A 22254-nucleotide genomic window follows, 5' to 3' on the forward strand; every position below is an offset into this window, starting at 1 on the left:
CAGAGAGCCCGATGTGGGGCTCGATCCCAGGACCCTGAGATCATGACCTGAGCCGAAGGCAGAGGCTTAACCCACTGAGCCACCCAGGCGCCCCCCGAGTCACAGTTTTTAGTTTTATTTTGGGGGAGGGAGAGGCAGAGGGAGAGGGAGAGAGAGTCCTTTTATTTAAAAAAAAAAAAAAAAAAGATTTTATTTATTTATCTTAGAGAGGGAGAGCAGTAGCACACAAGCTGCCTGAGGTTGGGAGGGAGAGAGAGAATCAACAAGTAGATAACCTGCTGAGCGCAGAGCCTGACCTGAGGTTTAGTCTCCTGACCCCGACCGAGATCGTTACTTGGACTGAAACCAAGAGCCCTGTGCTCAACCTACTGAACAACCTCAGGCGCCCTAGAGAGAGGGAATCCTCCACACCCAGGGTGGAGCTCAACGTGCTCAATCTCAACCCTGAGATCTTGACCTGAGCCAAAATCGAGTTGGACACTTTACCCAGCTGAACAGCCCAGGTGCTCCTGAGTCACGGTTTTCAAAAGAAAGTCATAGTGTTCTCCTAGAGAAAGAATAGTGATTAGAAGTGAGATGTTTGTTTATTTGTTTGTTTATTTATTTATTATTTTTTAGAAATGAGATGTTTAAATTACTTTAAAGCCCAAGCCTGGGATTTAGGAGGTACTGGCACTTAATAGGTGCTCAGTAAATGTTTGGTGAACAAATGATTCAATAATGAATGAATGAAAAAATGAAAATGTTATAAAAAATGGTAAGATTTCCACAATTCTCACATACCAATGTATCTTTTTATTTTTTATTTTGTTTTATTTATTTATTTATTTTAATTTTTAAAAATGCTTTTTTTAAAAAGATTATTTATTTATTTATTTGACAGACAGAGATCACAAGTAGGCCGAGAGGCAGGCAGAGAGAGAGGAGGAAGCAGGCTCCCTGCTGAGCAGAGAGCCTGATGTGGGGCTTGATCCCAGGACCCTGGGATCATGACCTGAGCCAAAGGCAGAGGCTTTAACCCACTGAGCCACCCAGGAGCCCCCAAAATACTTTATTTTTATTTGAGAGAGAGAGAGGGTAAGAGAGAGCATGAGCAGGGGGAGCGAGAGGGTCATTGCGAGAAACAGGCTCCCTGATAAACAGGGAGCAACGTGAGCCAAAGGCAGACACTTAACCAACTGAGCCTCCTGGGTGCCCTTGATTTTATTTTTTTAAGATTTTTTTAATTTCATTTTATTTTTTAAAGAAGATTTTATTTACTTATTTGACAGAGAGAGACACAGCAAGAGAGGGAACACAAGCAGGAGGAGTTGGAGAGTGAGAAGAAGGTTCCTTGCTGAGTAGGCAGCCCCATATGGGGCTCCATCTCAGGACCCCGGGATCATGACTGAACCAAAGCCAGACGCTTAACAACTGAGCCACCCAGGAGCCCCTTAAAGATTTTATTTTTAAGTAATCTCTGTACCCACTGTGGGGCTAGGTCTTAAAACCCCAAGATCAAGAGTCCCAGGCTCTATCAACCCAGCCAATCAGGTGTGCTCAGTGTAGCTTTTCAAAAAGCATACTGCAAATCATCATTATATCCTATATGTACTTAATGTATCATCTTCACAGCTAGTACCCCAGAGCATTTTTTTTTCTATGAATGTCATTTTCAAGTACCAAAGATTAGGATCATGGGATATCCATAACAGAAATTCAAGAGGACTTGAAAAAGAGGTTGTTAGGAATGAAGACAGTGCTTTTTAAAATATGTGTTAAAAAGCTTCTACCTATGTTGGTTAAAATTACTGGCATATGCACTTGAGATTGTGACTGATACCATGATGTGAAGTTTGGACAGCTCACAATCATGTATTTTTCTAATTGTAAATGGAAAAACAATTCTAGAAGGATACCTACCAAACAAAACTGTTGGAAGTGTTTACCTCTAAGGATAGGTTTTTTTTTTTGGAGGAGAAAGGGCATATTAGGTAATAACATGATTTTAAATTTTTACTTAAAATTTTTTTATATGGTTTGAATTTTTTTATTATGAGCTTATGTTACTTTAAAAAATAATACAGCATACTATGTCAAAGTTATATAATTTCCATTTAGAAAGTTTAGGAGCAGGAGAAAAAATAAACTATAATTCTACTACTTAGAGGCAACCATCATGGGTATATTAGCATATTTGCTTCCAGTATTTTTTCTGCATTTGAAAAATAACATAGTTGAAGTCAAATGGGGTAAATGTGTTTCTTCTCCTTTTTTCACATTTTCCCTTGTATTTAACATTTTTTTTTAAAGATTTTATTTATTTATTTGACAGAGAGAGATCACAAGTAGACAGAGAGGCAGGCAGAGAGAGAGAGGGAAGCAAGCTCCCCGCTGAGCAGAGAGCCCGATGCGGGACTCGATCACAGGACCCTGAGATCATGACCCGAGCAGAAGGCAGCGGCTTAACCCACTGAGCCACCCAGGCGCCCCTGTATTTAACATTTTATAAAGATTTGAAAACTATGTGCAAAATACTCTCTTAGGTAAATGAACACAACCCTACTAAATTAATTTTCATTGCTGGATGCTTCAGTTTCTTACAGTTTTTTGTATGATAGTGAACTTCTTTCAGGATAAATCTTCGTTTACATTTCAGATTATTTTCTTGACACTGGAATCATTAGTCCCTTATTTCCAGCTAAAAGTATTAGCATAACCAAAATATTTAGTGTTTTTCTAATGAGTTATTGCCTAATGGTTTCTAAATCTTTACCACTTTTAGAAACCCAAGGTTTGTATTTATAGTACAAGTATCTTTTGGAAAGTCAGGTTTATTTCCTTCTCCGAAAATGAGAAACTGAAATTTCTATTACATTATTTTTGGTTAGCACATCTTAGTTGCCTTCTCAAAGGTGGTGATTGAGGTAGCTCTATATTCTAATTAATGACTGGATACTAGCCAGATCAGATTAGGTACCTGGTGAATTTTTAGCTACCATGGAAAAACCAGATTTTTAAAATTACTGTTATTGTATTAGATTAGTTTTTTAAGTCCTGCTAAACTTGCCACATGCTTTTTTGGTTGCTAGACAAGAATCCCTAAGATGAATTTGGTCCTGGTTTGAATGATCTCAACACTCATACAACATTTCAGTAATCATAAAAATAGAACTTATACATTAGAGTTTTTTTTTTGAAGATTTACTCACTTATTTTCAAGAGAGAGTGAGGGCAAGGGGCAGAGGGAGAGACTCGAGTAGACTCTGACTGAGTGGGGAGCCCCATGGGGAGCTCTAGCTCACAACCGTGAGATCATGATCTGAGCCAAAATCAAGAGCCAGTCACTCAACTGAATGAGCCACCCAGGCGCCCCTACACTGGAGGTTTTTTTTTTTTTTTTTAAAGATTTTATTTATTTATTTGACAGACAGAGATCACAAGTAGGCAGAGAGGCAGGCAGAGAGAGAGGAGGAAGCAGGCTCCCTGCTGAGCAGAAAGCCCGATGTGGGGCTTGAACCCAGGACCTGGGATCATGACCCGAGCCGAAGGCAGCGGCTTAACCCACTGAGCCACCCAGGCGCCCACACTGGAGGTTTTTTGATGTGGATGGCCTTTAGTATTCTGTGATCCCATTCCCTCAAAATTTTATGCTATATATATATATATATTCCAGTATGGTTAACAAACTGTTATATTAGTTTGCAACATATTATTTTTATATGCATTTTTCTGGAGAGATGGTCCATAGTTTTTATTAGATTTTATAGAAATGTAAGTCATGTCTCCCACTCCCCAAAAGAAAAACAAGTATGAAAATCACACCACACCTTTAAGCCATTGAAGGAATGAAATTAACAAGTGTTTCTATGGTTAAGGAAAAAACGGTTGTACTGAGTTTTGATATTCCCCTGTGTGGTCATCCGTGTGAGAATGGATCTATTTGTAACATTGTGACAGACCTGGGAAGGAGGGATGATATAAGGAGCAGAAGTGATGTCTTTAAAAGCTCTGGCAGTGTACCTGCTACATACCAGGTACTCACTAGGGTAGTAGTTGTTATGTCCTTGAAGAGATTTGTATATTCATTTCACTACTCTCAGCCATTTCCCTCTTGCCACTTGATTCATGTTATTTAGAGAAAAGTAATTGAAGTCCTCAGAAGTAGCCAGTACACACCATTTTGCAACATCTGCAAAAGCATTTTTCCTGCTGGAGGATTAAGATGCCTTATGAATGAATTGGTTTCACTGTTCCCTTGAGATATAGAATTATAGTTGAGGTTTCCACTGAGACGACGATGGTACAGTTATTTTCTTGCCTTTGTATAATGAGAGGGTTTGGTGTTTCTGCTGTATTGTAGACATTTATACTACACAGCTTGTTTTCATATCAGATTTCATATGCAACACCTGTCTGTGGTGAGTTTTCTGTTAAAGAGCAAAAGTAGGATCAAGGCAAAGGAAGTGTGGGAAGACAAGGCAATGGAAGTCCACACTTTATGTGAGGCATGAAGTTTTGGATGGAGTCAATACAGTTTAGATTAGAAGAAAAGTGTGTACATGGGTGTGGGGGGGTGTGCCTGGGTGGCTCAGTAGGTTGGGGATCTGCCTTCAGCTCAGGTCTTAGTCTCTGGGTCCTGGGATTGAGCCCCGTATCTGGCTCCCTACTCAGTGGGGAGTCTGCTGCTCCCTCTCCCTCTGCCCCTCTGCCCTCCCTGAGCACCCTCTCACTCTCTTCCTCTCTTTCGCTGTATCTCAAAGAAATAAATAAAAAATCTTAAAAAAAAAAAAAAGTGTGCGTGTGTGTGTGTGTGTGTGTGTGTGTGTGTGTGTGTGTGTTCTATACCTGGAGGAGTAAGTAACTTGTTTAGGAGTTAATTCAAAATTGTAGGGAGATTGGTGTACTAGGCAACATAGAAATTAAAATGCCTACTTTGTTCACCTAATTCCATTTCCTTGTGTATTATGAGATGTTCAAACAAACAAAAATCAATAAAACAAGGAAAACAAGATAATAACATTTTTCTCTTTTTTCGAAGAACTAATAACTTAGGGAACTCTGTCTTTCTCATTATATACATAAGATTTTGAAAAAAATTAAACTTCTTTGACTTGAAATAGGAAACTGGCAAAGGGAAGAAAGAAGAAAGAAATGAGGGGTGCCTGGGTGGCTCAGTGGGTTAAAGCCTCTGCCTTCAGCTCAGGTCATGATCTCAGGGTCCTGGGATCGAGCCCCGCATCGGGCTCCTTGCTCAGCGGGGAGCCTGCCTCTCTCTCTGCCTCTGCCTGCCTCTCTGCCTGTTTGTGTGCTTTCTCTCTCTCTCGTTCTGGGAAAAAAAAAAAAAAAAAAAATTACCATATTCATTCCTGACAGTGATTGAAGTAGAAGCATTAGCACTCTCATTTTGCAGAGTGGGAAATAGAAACACACTTTAAAAATTGTGTTTAATTCCCATGGCTAGCAAGTAGTAGAGGCACTGCGTTAAAGGAGAATTAAGCAATCTCTATTTTTTTAAAAATTGAAATTGAGTTCACATAATAAAATTCACTCTTTTAATAGTGCACAAGTCAGTGATCTTTAATATATTTACAAGGATGTGCAGCCATCACCACAATCTAATTCTGGAACATTTTCATTATTCCAACAGAAATCCTGTGCCACTCTGCAGTCACTCCATTCTCCCCTCCCCAAGCTCCTGGCAACCACTAATCTGCTTTTTGTCTCTGTGGATTTGCCTGTTGTGGACATTTCATGTAAATGGAATCATACAGTATTTGGTCTTTTGTGTCTGGCTTCTTTCACTTAGTATAATGCTTTCAAGGTCCATCCATGTTGTACCATATATCAGTACTTTGTTCCCTTTTGTGGCTGAATAATATTTCCTTTGTATGAATAAACCATAGTTTGTATAAACATTCATCAGTTTATGGACTTCTAGGTTGTTTCCAGTTTTTGCCTATTACGAGTAATGCTGTTCGGAACATCTGTATACAGGTTTTTGTGTAGACATGTGTTTTCTGTTACATTTTATATATTCCTATAAGTGGAATTGCTGGATCAAATGGTAACTTTAAATTTAAGGAATTACCAAACTGCGTTCCAAAGTAGCTGTACCATTTTGGATTCCAACCAGCAATGTATGAGGGTTCTAATTTTTCCACATTCTCACCAGCACTTGTTATTATCTGACTTTTTGATTATTGCCATCCTAGTGAGTATGAGGTGGTATCTCATGGTGATTTTAACTTTCATTTTTCTAATGATTAAGGAGGTCAAGCATCTTTCCATGTCTTTCTGGACTACTTGTATATCTTCTAGAAATACTTTGCAATTCTGTTTTAGTCTTTTTGGGCTGCTGTAACAAAATACTACAGACAGGTATCTTGTGAATAATAGGAAAATATTGCTCAAAGTTCTGGAGGCTGGGAAGTCCAAGATCAAGGTGTCAGCCTTGTCAAATTCTGGTGAAGGCCCTCTTCATAGTTCACAGCTGGTGCCTTCTCACTATTTCCTTACTTAGTGAAGTAAGTGAAGGATCTCTCCGGAGCTTCTGTTATAAGGCACTAACCCCATTCATGAGGGTTCCACTCTTATGACTTAAACATTTCCCAGAGAACCCATCTTCTAATATCACATTGGGCATTGAGATTTCAACATAGATTTTGGGGGGACAGAAACATTCAGACCATAGCAAAGTCCTTTGTCCATCCTTATTTATTTATTTATTTAATTTTATTTAAAAAATATTTTATTTATTTGACAGAGAGATCACAAGTAAGCAGAGAGGCAGGCAGAGAGAAAGGAGGAAACAGGCTCCCCACTGAGCAGAGATCCCGATGCGGGGCTTGATCTCAGGACTCTGGGATCATGACCCAAGCCGAAGGCAGAGGCTTTAACCCACTGAGCCACCCAGGCGCCCCCCCCTTATTTATTTTTTAATTGATTTTTTTGGTCCATCTTTTTTTTTATTTAATTTTTTTTTTTAAAGATTTTATTTATTTATTTGAGAGAGAGAGAGTGCATGAGAGGGGGTGCGATCAGAGGGAGAAACAGACTCCCCGCTGAGCAGGGAGCCTAATGTGGGGCTCAATCCCAGGACCTCAGGATCATGACCTGAATCAAAGGCAGTGGCTTAACCAACTGAGCCACCCAGGCACCCCTTTGTCCATCTTGAAATTGGCTTATTTGTTTTCTGTTGAATTGCTGTTGTTCTTTATATGTTCTGTATACTAGACCCCAATCAGATAGGTCATCCACAAATATTTTTCTGAGAGTTGTCTTTTCACTCTTGTCATAGGTCCTTTGAAACACAGGAAGTTTCAATTTTGATGAACTCTATTTTATTTTTTTCCTTTGGTTGCTGTGCTTAATCTCTTATTTTGTTTTTCAGTTCCAAGTGAACTTCACTTTTTGCTTTGTAGAAATGTCACGGACTTGACTGAAGAGGATTTTTTTTTTCTTGCCCTTCATTTCCCTCCCTATGCAGTGCCTGGCATTTAGTTGCCACCAAACAGATGTTGGTCGAATTGAATGATACTCATCATAGATGTGGAAGTTGTATGCAATCAACTTGATATCTGAAGGGGTTAATAACAACTATCACGCTTTGAGTACTTACAATGCGCCCAATACTGTTTTAAGCACTGACATACTCGTTGTCTCATTTAATCCTTTCAACAATCCTACTGAAATCTATATTCTTCCCCCAAGGTATAAAGTCAGCCACTGAAGCTTAGAGAGAGGCCCAGTAACTTGCCTAAGAGCAAACAGTTGATCTAGGATTAGAACCCATGGCTTGGATGGTATGTGCTCATTTTCACCACCGTGTTCTTGAGCTAGGGCAACAATCAGAATGTGAAGAACCCAGAGGATGATGCTTTCCAAAGCAGTGGGACCAAGAGCCGGATTTGTGAATAGTCACATTAAGGGTATTCATGCTATCTTTCAGACTTGTGAAACTTTGAAAGAGAGGTTGTGTAAGAGTCTTAGGGGTTCATTTTGCAAAAGTGTCAGTCTTTTTTGACCTGAATCAAATCTTGAAACTCTCTGAGTTTGCCAGTTCCACTGTTTGTATATTTTACTTTCAAGGTTGCGTTTCTTTTTAACTATCTTTTTAGTTCTTTCCCTCCATTTTATATTTTTGCTTTAAAATATTTTGACCCTCCCTGGACCTCATTCCCTTTTGAATCTTAGTATGATAATTCTACACTATCATGGTAATTTTTCACTCTAAGGAGATGTTTTTGTATTTTGTGTAGCTTTTCTAATTGTCTTTAGCAGGGTGCTTGATCCAAATCACCAATTCTATTATCAGTGGAAGTGAAAGTTTCATATTCTTTTAAACTAATACATGTAAGATTGCGTTATAATGAAATGGTGGAGTTAGAATGCCCAACTCTAGCAGAAATCTTGTTAATACTAGATTTATCTGGGAGAGGTTCTAATGTCCCCAAATAGTGTGTGCTTTGAATATCTTCAGTTTTTTATAGTATGAGTTTTAATTTCTCATTACATTTTTTTCATTACATTTTAAAAAATTCCAGTATAGTCAACATACAGTGCTAAATTAGTTTCAGATGTACAATATTGTGATTCACAATTCTGTATATCACTCAGTGCTTATCATGATAAGTGTACTCTTAATCCCCTTCACCTATTTTACCCATCCCCCACTCACCTTCCCCCGGTAACCATCAGTTTTTGTTTTTTTTTTTTTAAGATTTTATTTATTTATTTGACAGAGAGATCACAAGTAGGCAGAGAGGCAGGCAGAGAGAGAGGGGGAAGCAGGCTCCCTGCTGAGCAGAGAGCCCGATGCGGGGCTCGATCCCAGGACCCTGAGATCGTGACCTGAGCTGAAGGCGGAGGCTTTAACCCACTGAGCCACCCAGGCGCCCCTAACCATCAGTTTTTTCTCTGTAGTTAAGAGTCTCTCTCTTTTTTTTTTTTTTTAAGATTTTATTTATTTATTTGACAGACAGAGATCACAAGTAGGCAGAGAGGCAGGCAGAGAGCGAGGAAGGGAAGCAGGCTCCCTGCTGAGCAGAGAGCCCGATGTGGGACTCGATCCCAGGACCCTGAGATCATGACCTGAGCCGAAGGCAGCGGCTTAACCCACTGAGCCACCCAGGCGCCCTCTTTTTTTTTTAAAGATTGTATTTATTTATTTGACAGACAGAGATCACAGAGAAGCAGGCAGAGAGAGAGGAGGAAGCAGGCTCCCTGCTGAGCAGAGAGCCCGACGTGGGGCTTGATCCCAGAACTCTGGGATCATGACCTGAGCTGAAGGCAGAGGCTTTAACCCACTGAGCCACCCAGGCGCCCAAGAGTCTCTTTTTTGATTTGTCTCCTTTTTTTTGCCCCCCTTTGTTTCTTAAATTCCACATATGAGTGAAATCATATAGTGTTTGTCTTTCTCTGACTTGTAATTTCACTTAGAATTATACTCTGTAGATCCATCCATGTTGTTTCAAAAGGCAAGATTTCATTCTTTTTTATGGCTGACTAATGTCTTTATCCATTCATCTATTAATGGGCACTTGGGCTGCTACCATAATTCGGCTATTATAAATAGCCTATATATAATAGGCTATTATAAATAATGCTACAATAAACATATCCTTTCAAATTAGTGTTTTCATATTCTTTGGGTAAATACACAGTAGTGGAATTACTGGATTATAGGGTGGCTCTAGTTTAAATTTTTTGAGGAACCTCCATACTGCGTCTATGGTGACTATACTGATTTGCATTCCCACCAGTGGTCCATGAGTGTTCGTTTTTCCTCTGCATCTTTTTTTTTTTTTTTTTAAAGATTTTATTTGTCACAGAGAGAGAGGGAGAGAGAGCAAGCACAGGCAGACAGAATGGCAGGCAGAGGCAGAGGGAGAAGCAGGCTCCCGGACGAGCAAGGAGCCCGATGTGGGACTCGATCCCAGGACGCTGGGATCATGACCTGAGCTGAAGGCAGCTGCTCAACCAACTGAGCCACCCAGGCGTCCCTCTCTGCATCTTTGATAGAGAGAGAGCACAAGCAGGGTGGGGGGAAGCATCAGGGAGTAGGTCAGAGGGAGAGGGAAAAGAGAAGCAGATTCCCTGCTGAGCAGGGAGCCCAACGTAGGGCTTGATCCCAGGACCTGAGTTCATGATACGAGCTGAAGGCAGATCTTCAACTGACTGAGCCACCTAGGCCCCCCCACATTTTTTTCTTTATTACAGTGTTTCTTGTATACAGTTTTCCTAACTGGTGACAGCTGTGGTTCTCTGTTGCTGCAGTGGAACCACCTGTAAGCCAATTACCATTATCACATACTCTCCATAGTCATTTAACCCTAAGTCAGCATTTTCCTTCACTGAGTCTTGGGGAGGTTGACTCGCTCAAGGTCCCATATTTAATAGCATCATTGGGATTTGGACTCACCAGGGACATATGGATTTTTTTTTTTGGGGGGGACATATGGATCTTGTTTAAAATAATATATATATATATTTTAAAGATTTTATATATTTATTTGACAGAGAGAGATCACAAGTAGACAGAGAGGCAGGCAGAGAGAGAGAGAGAGAGAGAGAGGGAAGCAGGCTCCCTGCCGAGCAGAGAGCCCGATGCGGGACTCGATCCCAGGACCATGAGATCATGACCTGAGCCGAAGGCAGAGGCTTAACCCACTGAGCCACCCAGGCGCCCCTAAAATAATATTTTTGAGGAGCGTCAGGGTTCAGTTTATGAACAGTAGTAAAAGATTCAGAATCAGGGGTACCTGGGTTGCTCAGTCTTTTAAGCATCAGCTGTTGGTTTCAGGTCAGGTCATGAGCTCAGAGACCTGAGATCCAGCTTCACATAGGCTCCGGGCTCAATGTCTGCTCGAGATTCTCTCCCCCTTCCTCTTCTCCTCCCTACCTCTTGCTCTCATGCTAACTCTCTCAAATGAATAAATAAATCTTTTAGAAAAACCACTAAAAAACCATTAAAAACCATAAAAACCATTTATTTATTTAATTTTTAAAATCTTTTAAAATTCTATTTATTTATTTGACATAGAGAGACACAGCAAGAGAGGGAACACAAGCAGAGGGAGTGGGAGAGGGAGAAGCAGGCTCCCTGCTGAGCAGGCAGCCCCATATGGGGCTCCATCCCAGGACCCCAGGATCATGACCTGAGCCAAAGGTAGCCGTCCAATGACTGAGCCACCCAGGTGCCCCCATTTATTTATTTTAAACAACAAGAGCTAATGTGTCTATTGAATAAATATTTGGAAGTCAGGGAAATAAAACATTGTTTTGGGAAAATTGCATTTTCTTAACTAGTATTAAGGGTAAATATCTATGGGTGCACCTGGCTGGCTCAGTTGTTAGAGCATTCCACTCTTGATCTTGGGGTTGTGAGTTGGAGCCTCATGTTGACTGTAGAAATTACTTAAAAATAAAATCTTGGGACGCCTGGGTGGCTCAGTTGGTTAGGCGGCTGCCTTCGGCTCGGGTCATGATCCCAGCATCCTGGGATCGAGTCCCACATCGGGCTCCTTGCTCAGTGGGGAGCCTGCTTCTCCCTCTACCTCTGCCTGCCACTCTGTCTGCCTGTGCTCATGCTCTCTCTCTCTCTCTCTAACAGATAAATAAAAAATCTTAAAAAAAAAAAATAAAATCTTTAGGGGCACCTGAGTAGCTCAGTTTGTTAAGGTCAGCTTTAGGCTTTGGTCATGATCCCTGGTTCCTGGGTTCGAGCCCCGTGTTAAGTTTCCTGTGCAGTGGGGAGCCTGCTTTTCCCTCTTCCTCTGCCCCTCCCCCCACCTCATCTTCTCTCTCTTTCTCTCAAAACAAATAAATAAAATCTTAAAAAAAAAAAAATCTATGGAAACTCCCTTAGAATAATTTATGCTAAAACATTCCTAATAAAGATAGGCAAGTTTTTCATTTGAATCTGCAGTTAGCACAGTTACAACCCTGAGCTCTATACCTGTTTATTTTTTTCAAAAAGATTTTATTTATTTGAGAGAGAGGGAGAGTGTGTGGGGGAGGTAGGGGGTAGGGAAGGGCAGAGGGAGAGGAAGAGAGAATCTCAAGCAGACTCCATGCTGAGCACAGAGTCAGACTCGGGGCTGTATCTCAGCACCCCAATATCATGACATGAGCGAAATCAAGAGTCCGTTTCTCAAACGACTGAGCCACCCAGTCACTCCTACACTTGCTGATTTCTAAGGTGAAGTGTGATGAAAATAACATTTTTGGTTTTTTGTTATGGCACGTATATCTCTTGACTTCACAAGGTATTTCTAAAGGGCTTTACATTGCAAAAGTTTAAAAAGATCCCCTTCAAACAGAAATGGTAGCATGTTAGAACTGTCTCTAGTAAGAACTTTGAGAACCATTTCTTTATTTTACCTTAAATGAGAGATAACGTGCGCATTGAATAAGTGTTCGGCTGTCAGAAAAAATCAAGCAGACTTCAGAAAAAATTTTGATTTTTTTAGGCATTCTGTTATTATAAATATTATAGACTCAATGGCAAGTTTTTTGGGTTTTGTCTTTCTGGTTCTTCCTGGAAAAAAAAAAAAAAGGTAGTTCCTGTCTTCTCTCTAGCTGAGTTAAGCTCCATGGAAAAGAATTACTCCTTTTTTTTTTTTTTTTTTTTTAAGAATTACTCATTATTAAATCAGAGATCCCAAAGGTATTAAAAAGTGCCTCCAATATAGGGGGTAATCTCTTTTCTATTCCTGGCATGAACAAAGAGTACCCCTTACTTCAAACATCAAAAGCATCTGTCCAATATGTTACTCAGCTGAAAGAATAACTTACTTCCTGGCAGACAAGTTTGCTTCTCTATAGATTGTGTGAAATTCTGACCGATAGCCTCAAAAACTAAAGGCGTTAACCCTTCCTGGGGTGCCTGGCTAGCTCAGTGGGTTGCCTTCGGCCCAGGTCATGATCTCAGGGTCCTGGGAATCCCTGCTCAGTGGGGAGCCTGCTTCTGCCTCTGCCCCTCTCTCCCGCTCATAACACGCTCTCTCCCTCGCTCTCTCTCATTCTTTCAAATAGATAAATAAAAAAATCTTTTTTTTTTTTTTTTAAGGAGTTGAGCCTTCTCAAATAACTAATCCTAACAGAAATTTTACGTACATTCATTTCCAAAACATGCTTTTCTCTGATTAGGAGACTTATTACACAGGGGTGCTTCTTACCTTAAAAACCAGGGTTTTCAAGATCGAAGCGAAACCAGTCACCTCTCCTTAGTTCTTCCCTTGAAAAAGTAGCTGATATTTATGATGATTTAACAGGAGCATCCTTGTTGGCTTTTGAAAGGACTAATTATTGAAAATTGAAGGATGGAACAAAAAAAAAGCCGCATTTCACATTGGAATGATGGAGAATTGAAAGCTAATTATATCTCTTCTTGTGCAAGCACAGTGACCAGCCTTTTTATATGCCTTGTCCCCTAGTGTCCTTGTCCCCTCTAGTGTGACTTTTCTGTAGCCACAATGCTACCAGTGTCCTTGCACATGCCATTACCTTCATTGGGGGCACCTCCCTTTCTTCACTCCCCTGGATTTCACCAACTCCTGTTGAGTTAGGTTTTCTACCAAAACCTAAAGAGGTTAACTATTTAGGTTTTGGTAGAAAAGTCACTTGCCGGGGGAAGTCTTCTCTGCCTTTCATAGCTTTCTGGGCGCATTCCAGATGCTGTACTCTATCGTGACTGTCAGTTTGTGTCTCTTCTGAGTTGATGTAGGCTCAGCACCATTTTTTTTTTTAAGATTTTATTTATTCATTTGAGAGAGAGCTGGGGAGAGCAGCAGAGCGGGTAGGGGAAGCAGACTGCTGAGCAGAGAGCCCGATGTGGGGCTCCATCCCAGGACCCTGAGATCATGACCTGAGCCTAAGGCAGACACATACGGACTGAGCCCCCCAGGCGCCTCATGGCCCAGCACCATTCTGCATATTGGAAGTTCACCAACATTTATTAAGTCCGTTGTATGGGTTTTTAATTATTACTTTTTATTATTAAGTTGTTAAAGGTTTAAATGGGGGAAGTTCATTGTAAAAAAATGAACTAACAAATTTTGAAGACAATGCTTTTGGGTGTGGGATCTTTTAAGGTTCAACAATTTTGATTTAGTTAAAGTTTGGGGATAACTAGATCTAACTTTCTCAAAAGGAAGTTGTGTGGGTGTAAAATGATTTGAGTTTCTCAGTGAAACAATAAATTTTTATGATTTTGCCCTTAGACTTGATGAGACAATGGGATTATCTAAAAACGGAGCATGCAATGCTATCTAGTCTCAGCTCTCTAGTAGGAATGACAGGGAGAAGGAGCCCAAAGATACAGAACTTCCTTTAAAAAAAAAAAAAAAAAGGATATTACCGATTCCAAAATACACAGGACAGACTAGCAAATTATAAGAAGCAAACTTCAATATATCACTCATAAAAGGGGACATTTTTCTAAATAGTATCATCCTTTGTGATTTCTTTGTTTTTGACAAAAACCCATAGATACTCTTATTGGATTTACCTGTCCACATTATGGATCTAGACTGTAATGGAGTAGGCTTGTCCATTTCAAGGTAGTACTGAGAATGGCTGAGAGATGGAGGAGGTGGTATTTCAGGTCCATTAGTCTCTGGCATTATCTCTGGTTCACCTCCTTGTCAACAGTTTTCATTTGGCAACTACTGAAGACCATCGCTCACTTGTTCCTTAATTCTTGTTATTGAAAAGCAGTTATTTTTACCAGCAATAAGCATGATTGCTGGAGGGTATGGGGTAGTCACTAGGTAGACCTGGCCCCTTAGAAGGAAAAAGGGCTACTGCAGATAAGCCTCAGGGAAGGAAGTGGGGGAGGGAAGCCAAGGAAAGGCTGTTGTGAGGAGATCAGCCCCTTATACCCAGACTATTATTGTTTGCCCAGTCACCCAGGAAGATCTCCTGTTAATCTGAAGTTTTCATGTCTCACAGGAAATAAAACCAAGCTAAGTTGGAGATCTCTGTTAGAATTGTGAAAAGAATGAGCCGTCCTTTTCTTACTCTTAATGATTGGAAATTTATAAAATATGGTTCTTGAGATATCTTTACCCAGGTGTCATAGTAAAAGCTATGACCAACTCCCTCCCCTTCCCGCCCCCCAATATGGGAGAAGAGAAATAGAGAAGGATTTCATGGAAGAGGAGAGTGTGGCTAATACCGGAAGGATTTTTTGCTGGAGAGGTGTCAGGCTTGAGGAACCGGGATCACTTGAGATTACCTTAGGAGAAAACTCCTGGGCAGTGTTTGTATGTGTAGTTTCTTATGGATGCAGAATGGTTTATGCTTAGAAAGAGAAGTAGACTTTTGAAATTACTCACTAATTTATCTCTGAGGGCACAAAATTAATCTTTTAAAAGCATACCTAATGTAAGGTTCATTTAAATACCGGTCTTCTAGAAATCTGAGCTGCTACTCCTGTATCCTAAGTATGTGGGACCACCTGGGTGGCGCAATAGGTTAAGCATCTGCCTTCAGCTCAGGTGCTGATCAGGGTCCTGGGATGGAGCCCAGCTTCAGCTCCCTGCTCAGCAGGGAGTCTGCTTCTTCCTCTACCTCCCCCCATCCCACCCTCTCCCTGGCTTAAGTGCATAGGCACTCTCTCTCTCTCTCTCTTCAAAAAGAAAAGAAAGAAAAGAAAACAACAACAACAACAACAAAAAACTTTAGCATGTGGCTTTGAAGATGTTTCAGTCTTAAAGGTTATTAGGAGTTAGAGAAAGCAGTGTAGACGGTTGGTTATACCTCAGCTCAAGTTAAGTTCTTACTTGCTGTGTAATGTGAATTAAGGAATTTTATCTCTTTAAGCCTTAGTTTTTTCAATGAAATAATGTAGTTAGACTCAATTTTCTCTGATGTTCTTTTTTAGTTCTATAATTGTGATTTTTAAGAGAAAAGAGATCTTGTTTTGTAATATTCGAAAGAACCTAATACTTGAGTTATCACAAAATTAAATACAGCTCATGAAACTTAATAATCATGATTCTTTGTGAGAAAAACAAATAGATTTAAGAGACAAAAACAAGTTCTGAAGAAGTAGGATTATAACACAGGGTTTCTTAGTTTCTGACCTGCCATTCTTTCAATAGAATCTAATTGTATGTACTTTGTCCTAAATAATAAGAGAATGGGAATGCCTCTTCTGCCTCCCAGTTTCTCTGCTAATAATGTCTGATTATTTTCTCCATGAAAGCTCACCATCACCTAAGCCCTAAGCTGAGAGACCGTCAAATCAGTTAAGTATAGGATTTAGAGCAGATGGTCACAACCAATATAGGTTACCAATGTATTCTGTGTTCAAACAAGTACAGACCTTCATAGCGTAGTATCAGTTGGATATTTTGAGTTAACCTTAGCTCTGGTCACTTTAACTAACCCTCATATTTAGCTGAGAAGAACTGTGGCTTTATTTATGAATTCATTTTACAGAACACTGCACACAGACCTCCAATGTTTGCTTAGTTTGCCGAGGGCAGTGTTGTATGGCTTCATGAGTGTCCCATGCAGTGAAAATGCTTGTCAGTGGGGCTTTAAAAAGTGGACTTCTCACTGATACGGATATTCAGTACACCTAACACTCAGAACCTGATTTTATTTTATTTTATTGAGACACACATGGATCTCACTGGTAATAGATTGTTTTTAATTTTAGAATTATATGCATTATATATGATGGACCACTTTACTAAATATTGAGCAATCGAGCTCAACGGAAAACATTGATGCTTTTTGAAAGTTATATTCAGGGTATTCAAGGGGGAGAGGTGTAATTTGTAATTGATATGCAAGGAACTTTAAGAAATGTAGACTACCCTTGTGTGCACTGCTGACAGGAATGTAGAATGGTATAGCCACTCCAGAAAGTTTGGTGGTTAGCACCAAGGCTGTGTAACAAGCATTCCTGAACCGGTGGCTCCAAGAAGTCCTAGCCACTGATGCTGGCCCGTTCCGAGCAGCTCCTGGCCTAGGATCCAGCAGTAAGGCCCCCTCCCTGGTGGGTGACTGCTTTTCTGTCTTCCTTAAATATTTAAACAGAATTATCATATGATCCAGCAATTCTTCTCCTAGGTATATATTCAAAAGAATTGAAAGCAGGGACTCCAATAGATACTTCTACCCATGTTCACGGTAGTATTGCTCACGATAGACAGAAGGTGGGAACAACCCAAATGTACATCAACAGAAGAGATAAACAGGTTTGGTGTATATACACATAGTGAAATACTATTGACCTTCAATAGGATGAAATTCTAATACATCCTACAACATGGATGAAGCTTGAAAACATTATGCAAAGTGAAATAAGCCAGACACGGAAGGACAGATATCATGTGATACCACTTAGATGCTAGAATAGGTGAATTTATAGCGACAAAAAGCAAAATAAAAAGTAGCAGGGACTGAGAGAAGGCGGATGAGTTATGGTTGAATGGGTAGAGTTTATGTTTGGGATGATGAAAAGATGCTGGAAATGGAGAGTGGGAATAGTTTCACAACATTGTGAATGGGGGCACCTGGGTGGCTCAGTCGCTAAGCGTTTGCCTTCAGCTCAGGTCATGATCCCGGGGTCCCAGGATCGAACCCCGCTTCGGGTTCCCTGCTCAGTGGGAAGCCTGCTTCTCCCTCTCCCCTAGCTTGTGTTCCCTCTCTCATTGTGTCTCTCTCTGTTATGTAAATAAATAAAAATCTGGAAAAAAGAAAAACATTGTGAATGTACTTAATGCTATTAAACTGTACACTTAAAAATGGTTAAAGTGGAAGATTTTATGTTACGTATATTTTATCGCATGTGAACACACGGACACACACATGTGCACACACATGCGCACAAATGGACGTCAAAGAAGCAGCGTAGGGCCATTTCTAAGTCTTGCTGTATTAAGTCCTGTTTTTCTACCTTTTTCATGGCTTTGCTTCATTCGCCACAGAGAGCTCAGTATCCTCGATGTTGGCCTGATGGACGTGTTTAGGTCAGAATCCACTGGTTTTGCTACAAGGAAGTTTGCTTTATATATTTGTTGAAAAATTTGAGGGTGGGTAGGTGAGGGAGACGTAGTTTAATGTGGGAAAACAGTGCATGTTGGACTTAACCATGCTAACAAGGAAAGCGTGCCTTTGTGGCAAACCGAAAGGCTAGGAATCCCCAGTGATGAAACACAGGCCTTCCGGCCCTCACTCTGTTCCTGATTTCTGGTTGTGGGAATCTGTTCTGAATCCAACTGCAAGTGGAAAACCCATCTTTGGCTGGGCAGCCAGGGCGGCCCTCCTGCCAATCCCCTAAATGTGTTGTTGAAACTTTGGCCCTGTGAGGATAGAGCTGAGGCTGTCTTCCCAAGATCTGTGCAGCTGTCAAGGTGGCAGGGATGGGACTGTGACCGCCTCTACACCACATTTTGGCAGTGACCTTGAGACCTGCCAGCTCACAGCAGCTGTCCTGGTTCTTTCTCTCCTGCCACGGTTGCCTGGCTAGGGGGCTGAGGGGAGGGAGCTAAACTCCGCTGGCTCTGGCATTCTCTGGGGACTGGCAAGTTCCAACTTCAGTGCCCAGCTCTCTCAGTGCCTACCACCCACTGGGCGCGGTGGCAGTCCAGGTGCGTGAGTGTGGGTGGCTGCTAGTGCCACCTCTGGCTCAGCTCCCAGTCTCCGGGAAGTGGGTGGCCCGGGTGGCCCCAGTGGCCCCGGTGGTCCTGTCTGACCATCAGCCGGGTAAGCAGATAGGCTCTGGGGGGTGTGGGGGTAAGCAGGGACCTGCTTAGCAGCTCCAGGGAGAGATGCTCAGTGACAGTTGATGATCTCCGGAGACTGAGGAGCCATAGGTGCCCCTTTTGTCCCAAAGGTATGAGCCCATCTTCTGGACCGGAGGGGTATCTTTAGGAAATGAAGGTCACCAGAGATGTCTAGAGCGAGAGAGAAATCTTTTCTCTCCAGCCACTGAGAGTGGCAAGTGTATTTTGAAAACTCCTCCCCCTCTCCTTGTCCTCGTCCTGTCCTTTTCCTTTCAAGTGGCTTCATTAGTATTTTTTAATCCGCCTTTGTCATTGGACATTTATTGACAGAAATCAAATTGCTGTGTTTCTGGGCAAAGCGCCTGCTGCAAAGAGGTGTGGTTCCCGGGGAATGAGACACGCAGCCCAACAGCTGAGCCTACACTGTCCTCACATAACCTCCCTGCCTTAAATATCGCCAATATTTAGCCTTGCCTTATAAAGTAAAAATGCACAATACCTTCCAGAGTTTCAGCAAGCCCAAATGCCCCCCTCAGCTCAGTTATATCTCCTGTACGTTGGAGGCAGAGCCGCGTACCCCTCCCCCCGCGCAGACCTGCCCTCGGAGCCGCCAAGAGGTTACTAATCAGGGAGCCTCCGCCATCGATCCGATGGTGGAGACCTGGGGGATTTGTGTGCATTGTTTTTGCTGAAGCCTCCTGTGATTTCGGCGCGACCAGATCCTCTGCAGCGCACTCCATGTCGCAGCTTGTGGCTGCCTGTGTCCTGTGGTGAGAGCGGAGCCGCACAGGAGATCCTTTGTCTAGGAAGGCTAGCAAAGAAGATCACTTTGGAGTTGCTAAGCTCTGCATTGCCATTGGCTGCACTCTTTGTGGGGCTGTTTTTGCAAAAGGCATGCCCAGCACGTCTACAGTGCTGGCAGGCCAGGGCTGCCTTTAAACACCATGATAATAATACCAAAAAGCAGTTTGCAGAACTGTTCCACTGTAGAGGCTTCCTCTGCAGAAGCAAGCAAGATGGCTACCTCGTGGGCTTCGCTGTGAAGAATGCAGAGGCTAATTAAGACAGACTTTAAGGGGAAAAAAGGGTATTTCCCTACTTCATCTTTATGCAGGGCTTTTTTTCAGTGACTTTTAAAGTATACATTTTACATAAGCTCTTTAGGTTCTGTCTAGCAAACATGTTGATGATTTTAAATGGTCTAAGTAGTTTTATAGAGAAATAGCCAAAAATTTTGGGGGGGTGGGAGCTAATTTTTTTTTCTTAAACGGAGGCTCATTTTGCAATTTGATTTTTTTTAGGTTATAAAAGAAAACAAGAGGCCCCAGAGGGAAAAGAAGCCCAAAGTTTTAAAGGTAATCAGTTATTGATTAAATCATATTTAATTTTTTGCCATTTCATATAGTATTTTTCTGTCACTTAGGAGTAAATTTGGAGTACAGTGGATGTGAATTCTCCCGGATTTTCAGTAGATAAATGAATTTTCACTCAACTGAAGTGTTTCTGTCTCTCTCCCTCTCTCTCTTTTTTTGATGTGCTGTATGGTGTACATATTAGCATCCTTTATTTTCAACTCCACACAAGTCTGCAAAAGGAAAAGTTTATATGCAAAGTGTTGTGAATAAAATTTGTTTTTCTTTGTAGATCCTTTTGTAGCATCTGCCTTTGTGGTGTTGCACCAGTGTGTAAACTTAAGCTCTTGAGGAGACACTATTTGAAGTTGACAGCTATGATCCATTGTGATTTTAATAGACCTTCCATTAGATACTATTTTAAAATGTGTGGTTTTGCTTTCCAAAGAGAAAGGTCCTTAGAGGTTTTAGTTCAACTTAAAATATGTAAGCCATCGAGATCAGCCAAATTATCATTGCCTGATCCCAGATTCTCATTGTATCATTTTTAATTTTGGCATTCATAGAGCTGTAGAAATATGCATGTATTCTTTATTTTCAGTAGTTTGCCTAATGAGTATTTAGCAATAACCTAATTTGGTTGTAAGCTAACAGTCTGTGATATGAGCTTTGTACAGTATTTAGAAGGGTTAATTTAAAAGCATATGGCACTACTCAAAGTTCAAGGCTAGCTTTAGTTTAGCAAATGGGTGCTTATGTGTTAAAGGTTTCAAGTGGCATATTGCTGTTATAAATGTAAGCAACCTGAGCAAGTAACCTTTTTAATTAAAAAAAAAACCAAAAACCTTAAGCAATAAAACTGATCTTTAAAATTATATCGTGTATATATAATTAACAACATTTTCACCTAATCTTAGCTTTTCTTTTGCAAATAAAGTTTTAGCACTCAAAGAGGAACAACATGTTGAACTATGGATGTGGCAAATTTTTATGTCATTTGCTTCCCCCGTTGTGTACCTTGAAAATGTTATTGACATGGAGAACCAAACCTCGCATTGCTTTCAAATTTGTCTGACCACCTTGAGTTTCTGTTTCCTGTGTGTACGCGGCCGTTGCCATGTACATTTTCATCAACCAACAAGTATTTGTTTAATATTTACCACACAGCCATCAGTGTTCTAGGCACTGTGAAATGAATGAAATTGCTTGGCACAAATTCTCATTGGGCCTGGACAAATAGAATACTGGTTATTTTCAAGGTAAATTAACCCCTACTGTTTTTCTTCTGGATATTGATCCACTCGCCCCCTTTTACTTCCTTCCCCTCCTCCAACTGTCGAACTATATCATTAAAAGCCCTGCTTGTATTTCTTAATCTCTTCTCACACTTTCTGTGTTGGGTGTATCCATCTCAGGTGTTTTGTCTTCAGATTTTCAAGTGAGAAATCATTTTAGTGCTGCTGTTAAAATGGCTCTCAAATTTGCAGGGGTTAGGGTGGGGGCATAGAGAAAGAGTTCAATTGCATGGACAGACTGATCTAGAAGAAGCTTGGTAGCTAAATCATCATTTGCCTTTGCTAGGAAGTGAAATTGGGTTTTGGGGGATACTACTTAATTCTATGTTTATTTTGTTAGTCTGTGGGTGTCCTGTCACCTGAAATAAATTTCAGAAGTAAATATACCGTGTGTTGCTTTTTTGAATTTTGGCAGTGGACTCTGACTTATTTTAAAATAAAGTGCCTGTGAGTGGCTGAATTTCATGTGCCATAGCAATGGAACTGAACTGTTGCTCACTTTCCTCTATAGTTGTCAATTGTTATACAGGAGTAGGGAAATGCCCTAAAAGGAAAAAAATAATAATTTTTTCCTCTGATGTTGGCATTTTAAAGTGTTTTCTTTAATTTTCTATTGGCTATAATATATTTCATTCACCAGAGAAAGCTTTGTCTCTTTGTTCCAAAGTAGAAATGCTAAAATACTTTCAGATTTTAGTTTGATATGTGTAAAATAGGTAGAATATTGTACAACCCTGAAGGAGATGTTATGAAAACTAAATTCATATTTTGGGAGGGAGGGCAGGGGAAGAGTACAACTTTCAGCTTAAGGTTTCATGGGTGAGGACTTAGCGTTCAGCTGGGTGCTACGTGGGAGAGCAGTGATGGGAGGCTACAGGTTAC

The 22254-nt window shown here is 40.8% G+C and overlaps 1 protein-coding gene across 1 annotated transcript in view; it reads left to right on the forward strand.

The window, feature by feature from the left end:
- LOC111144966 (tet methylcytosine dioxygenase 1) overlaps positions 1-22254 on the forward strand; it is a 123673-nt gene that overhangs the window by 7419 nt on the left and 94000 nt on the right. Inside the window, exon 2 of the mRNA XM_022499600.1 lies at positions 20027-20080. Within this exon, the coding sequence (XP_022355308.1) occupies positions 20027-20080 (54 nt within the window). The remainder of the gene's footprint in view (positions 1-20026; positions 20081-22254) is intronic.

The sequence above is a fragment of the Enhydra lutris genome, unplaced genomic scaffold, assembly GCF_002288905.1.
Source record: "Enhydra lutris kenyoni isolate GAN:26980312 unplaced genomic scaffold, ASM228890v2 scaffoldscaffold12, whole genome shotgun sequence".
Classification (NCBI taxonomy): domain Eukaryota; kingdom Metazoa; phylum Chordata; class Mammalia; order Carnivora; family Mustelidae; genus Enhydra; species Enhydra lutris.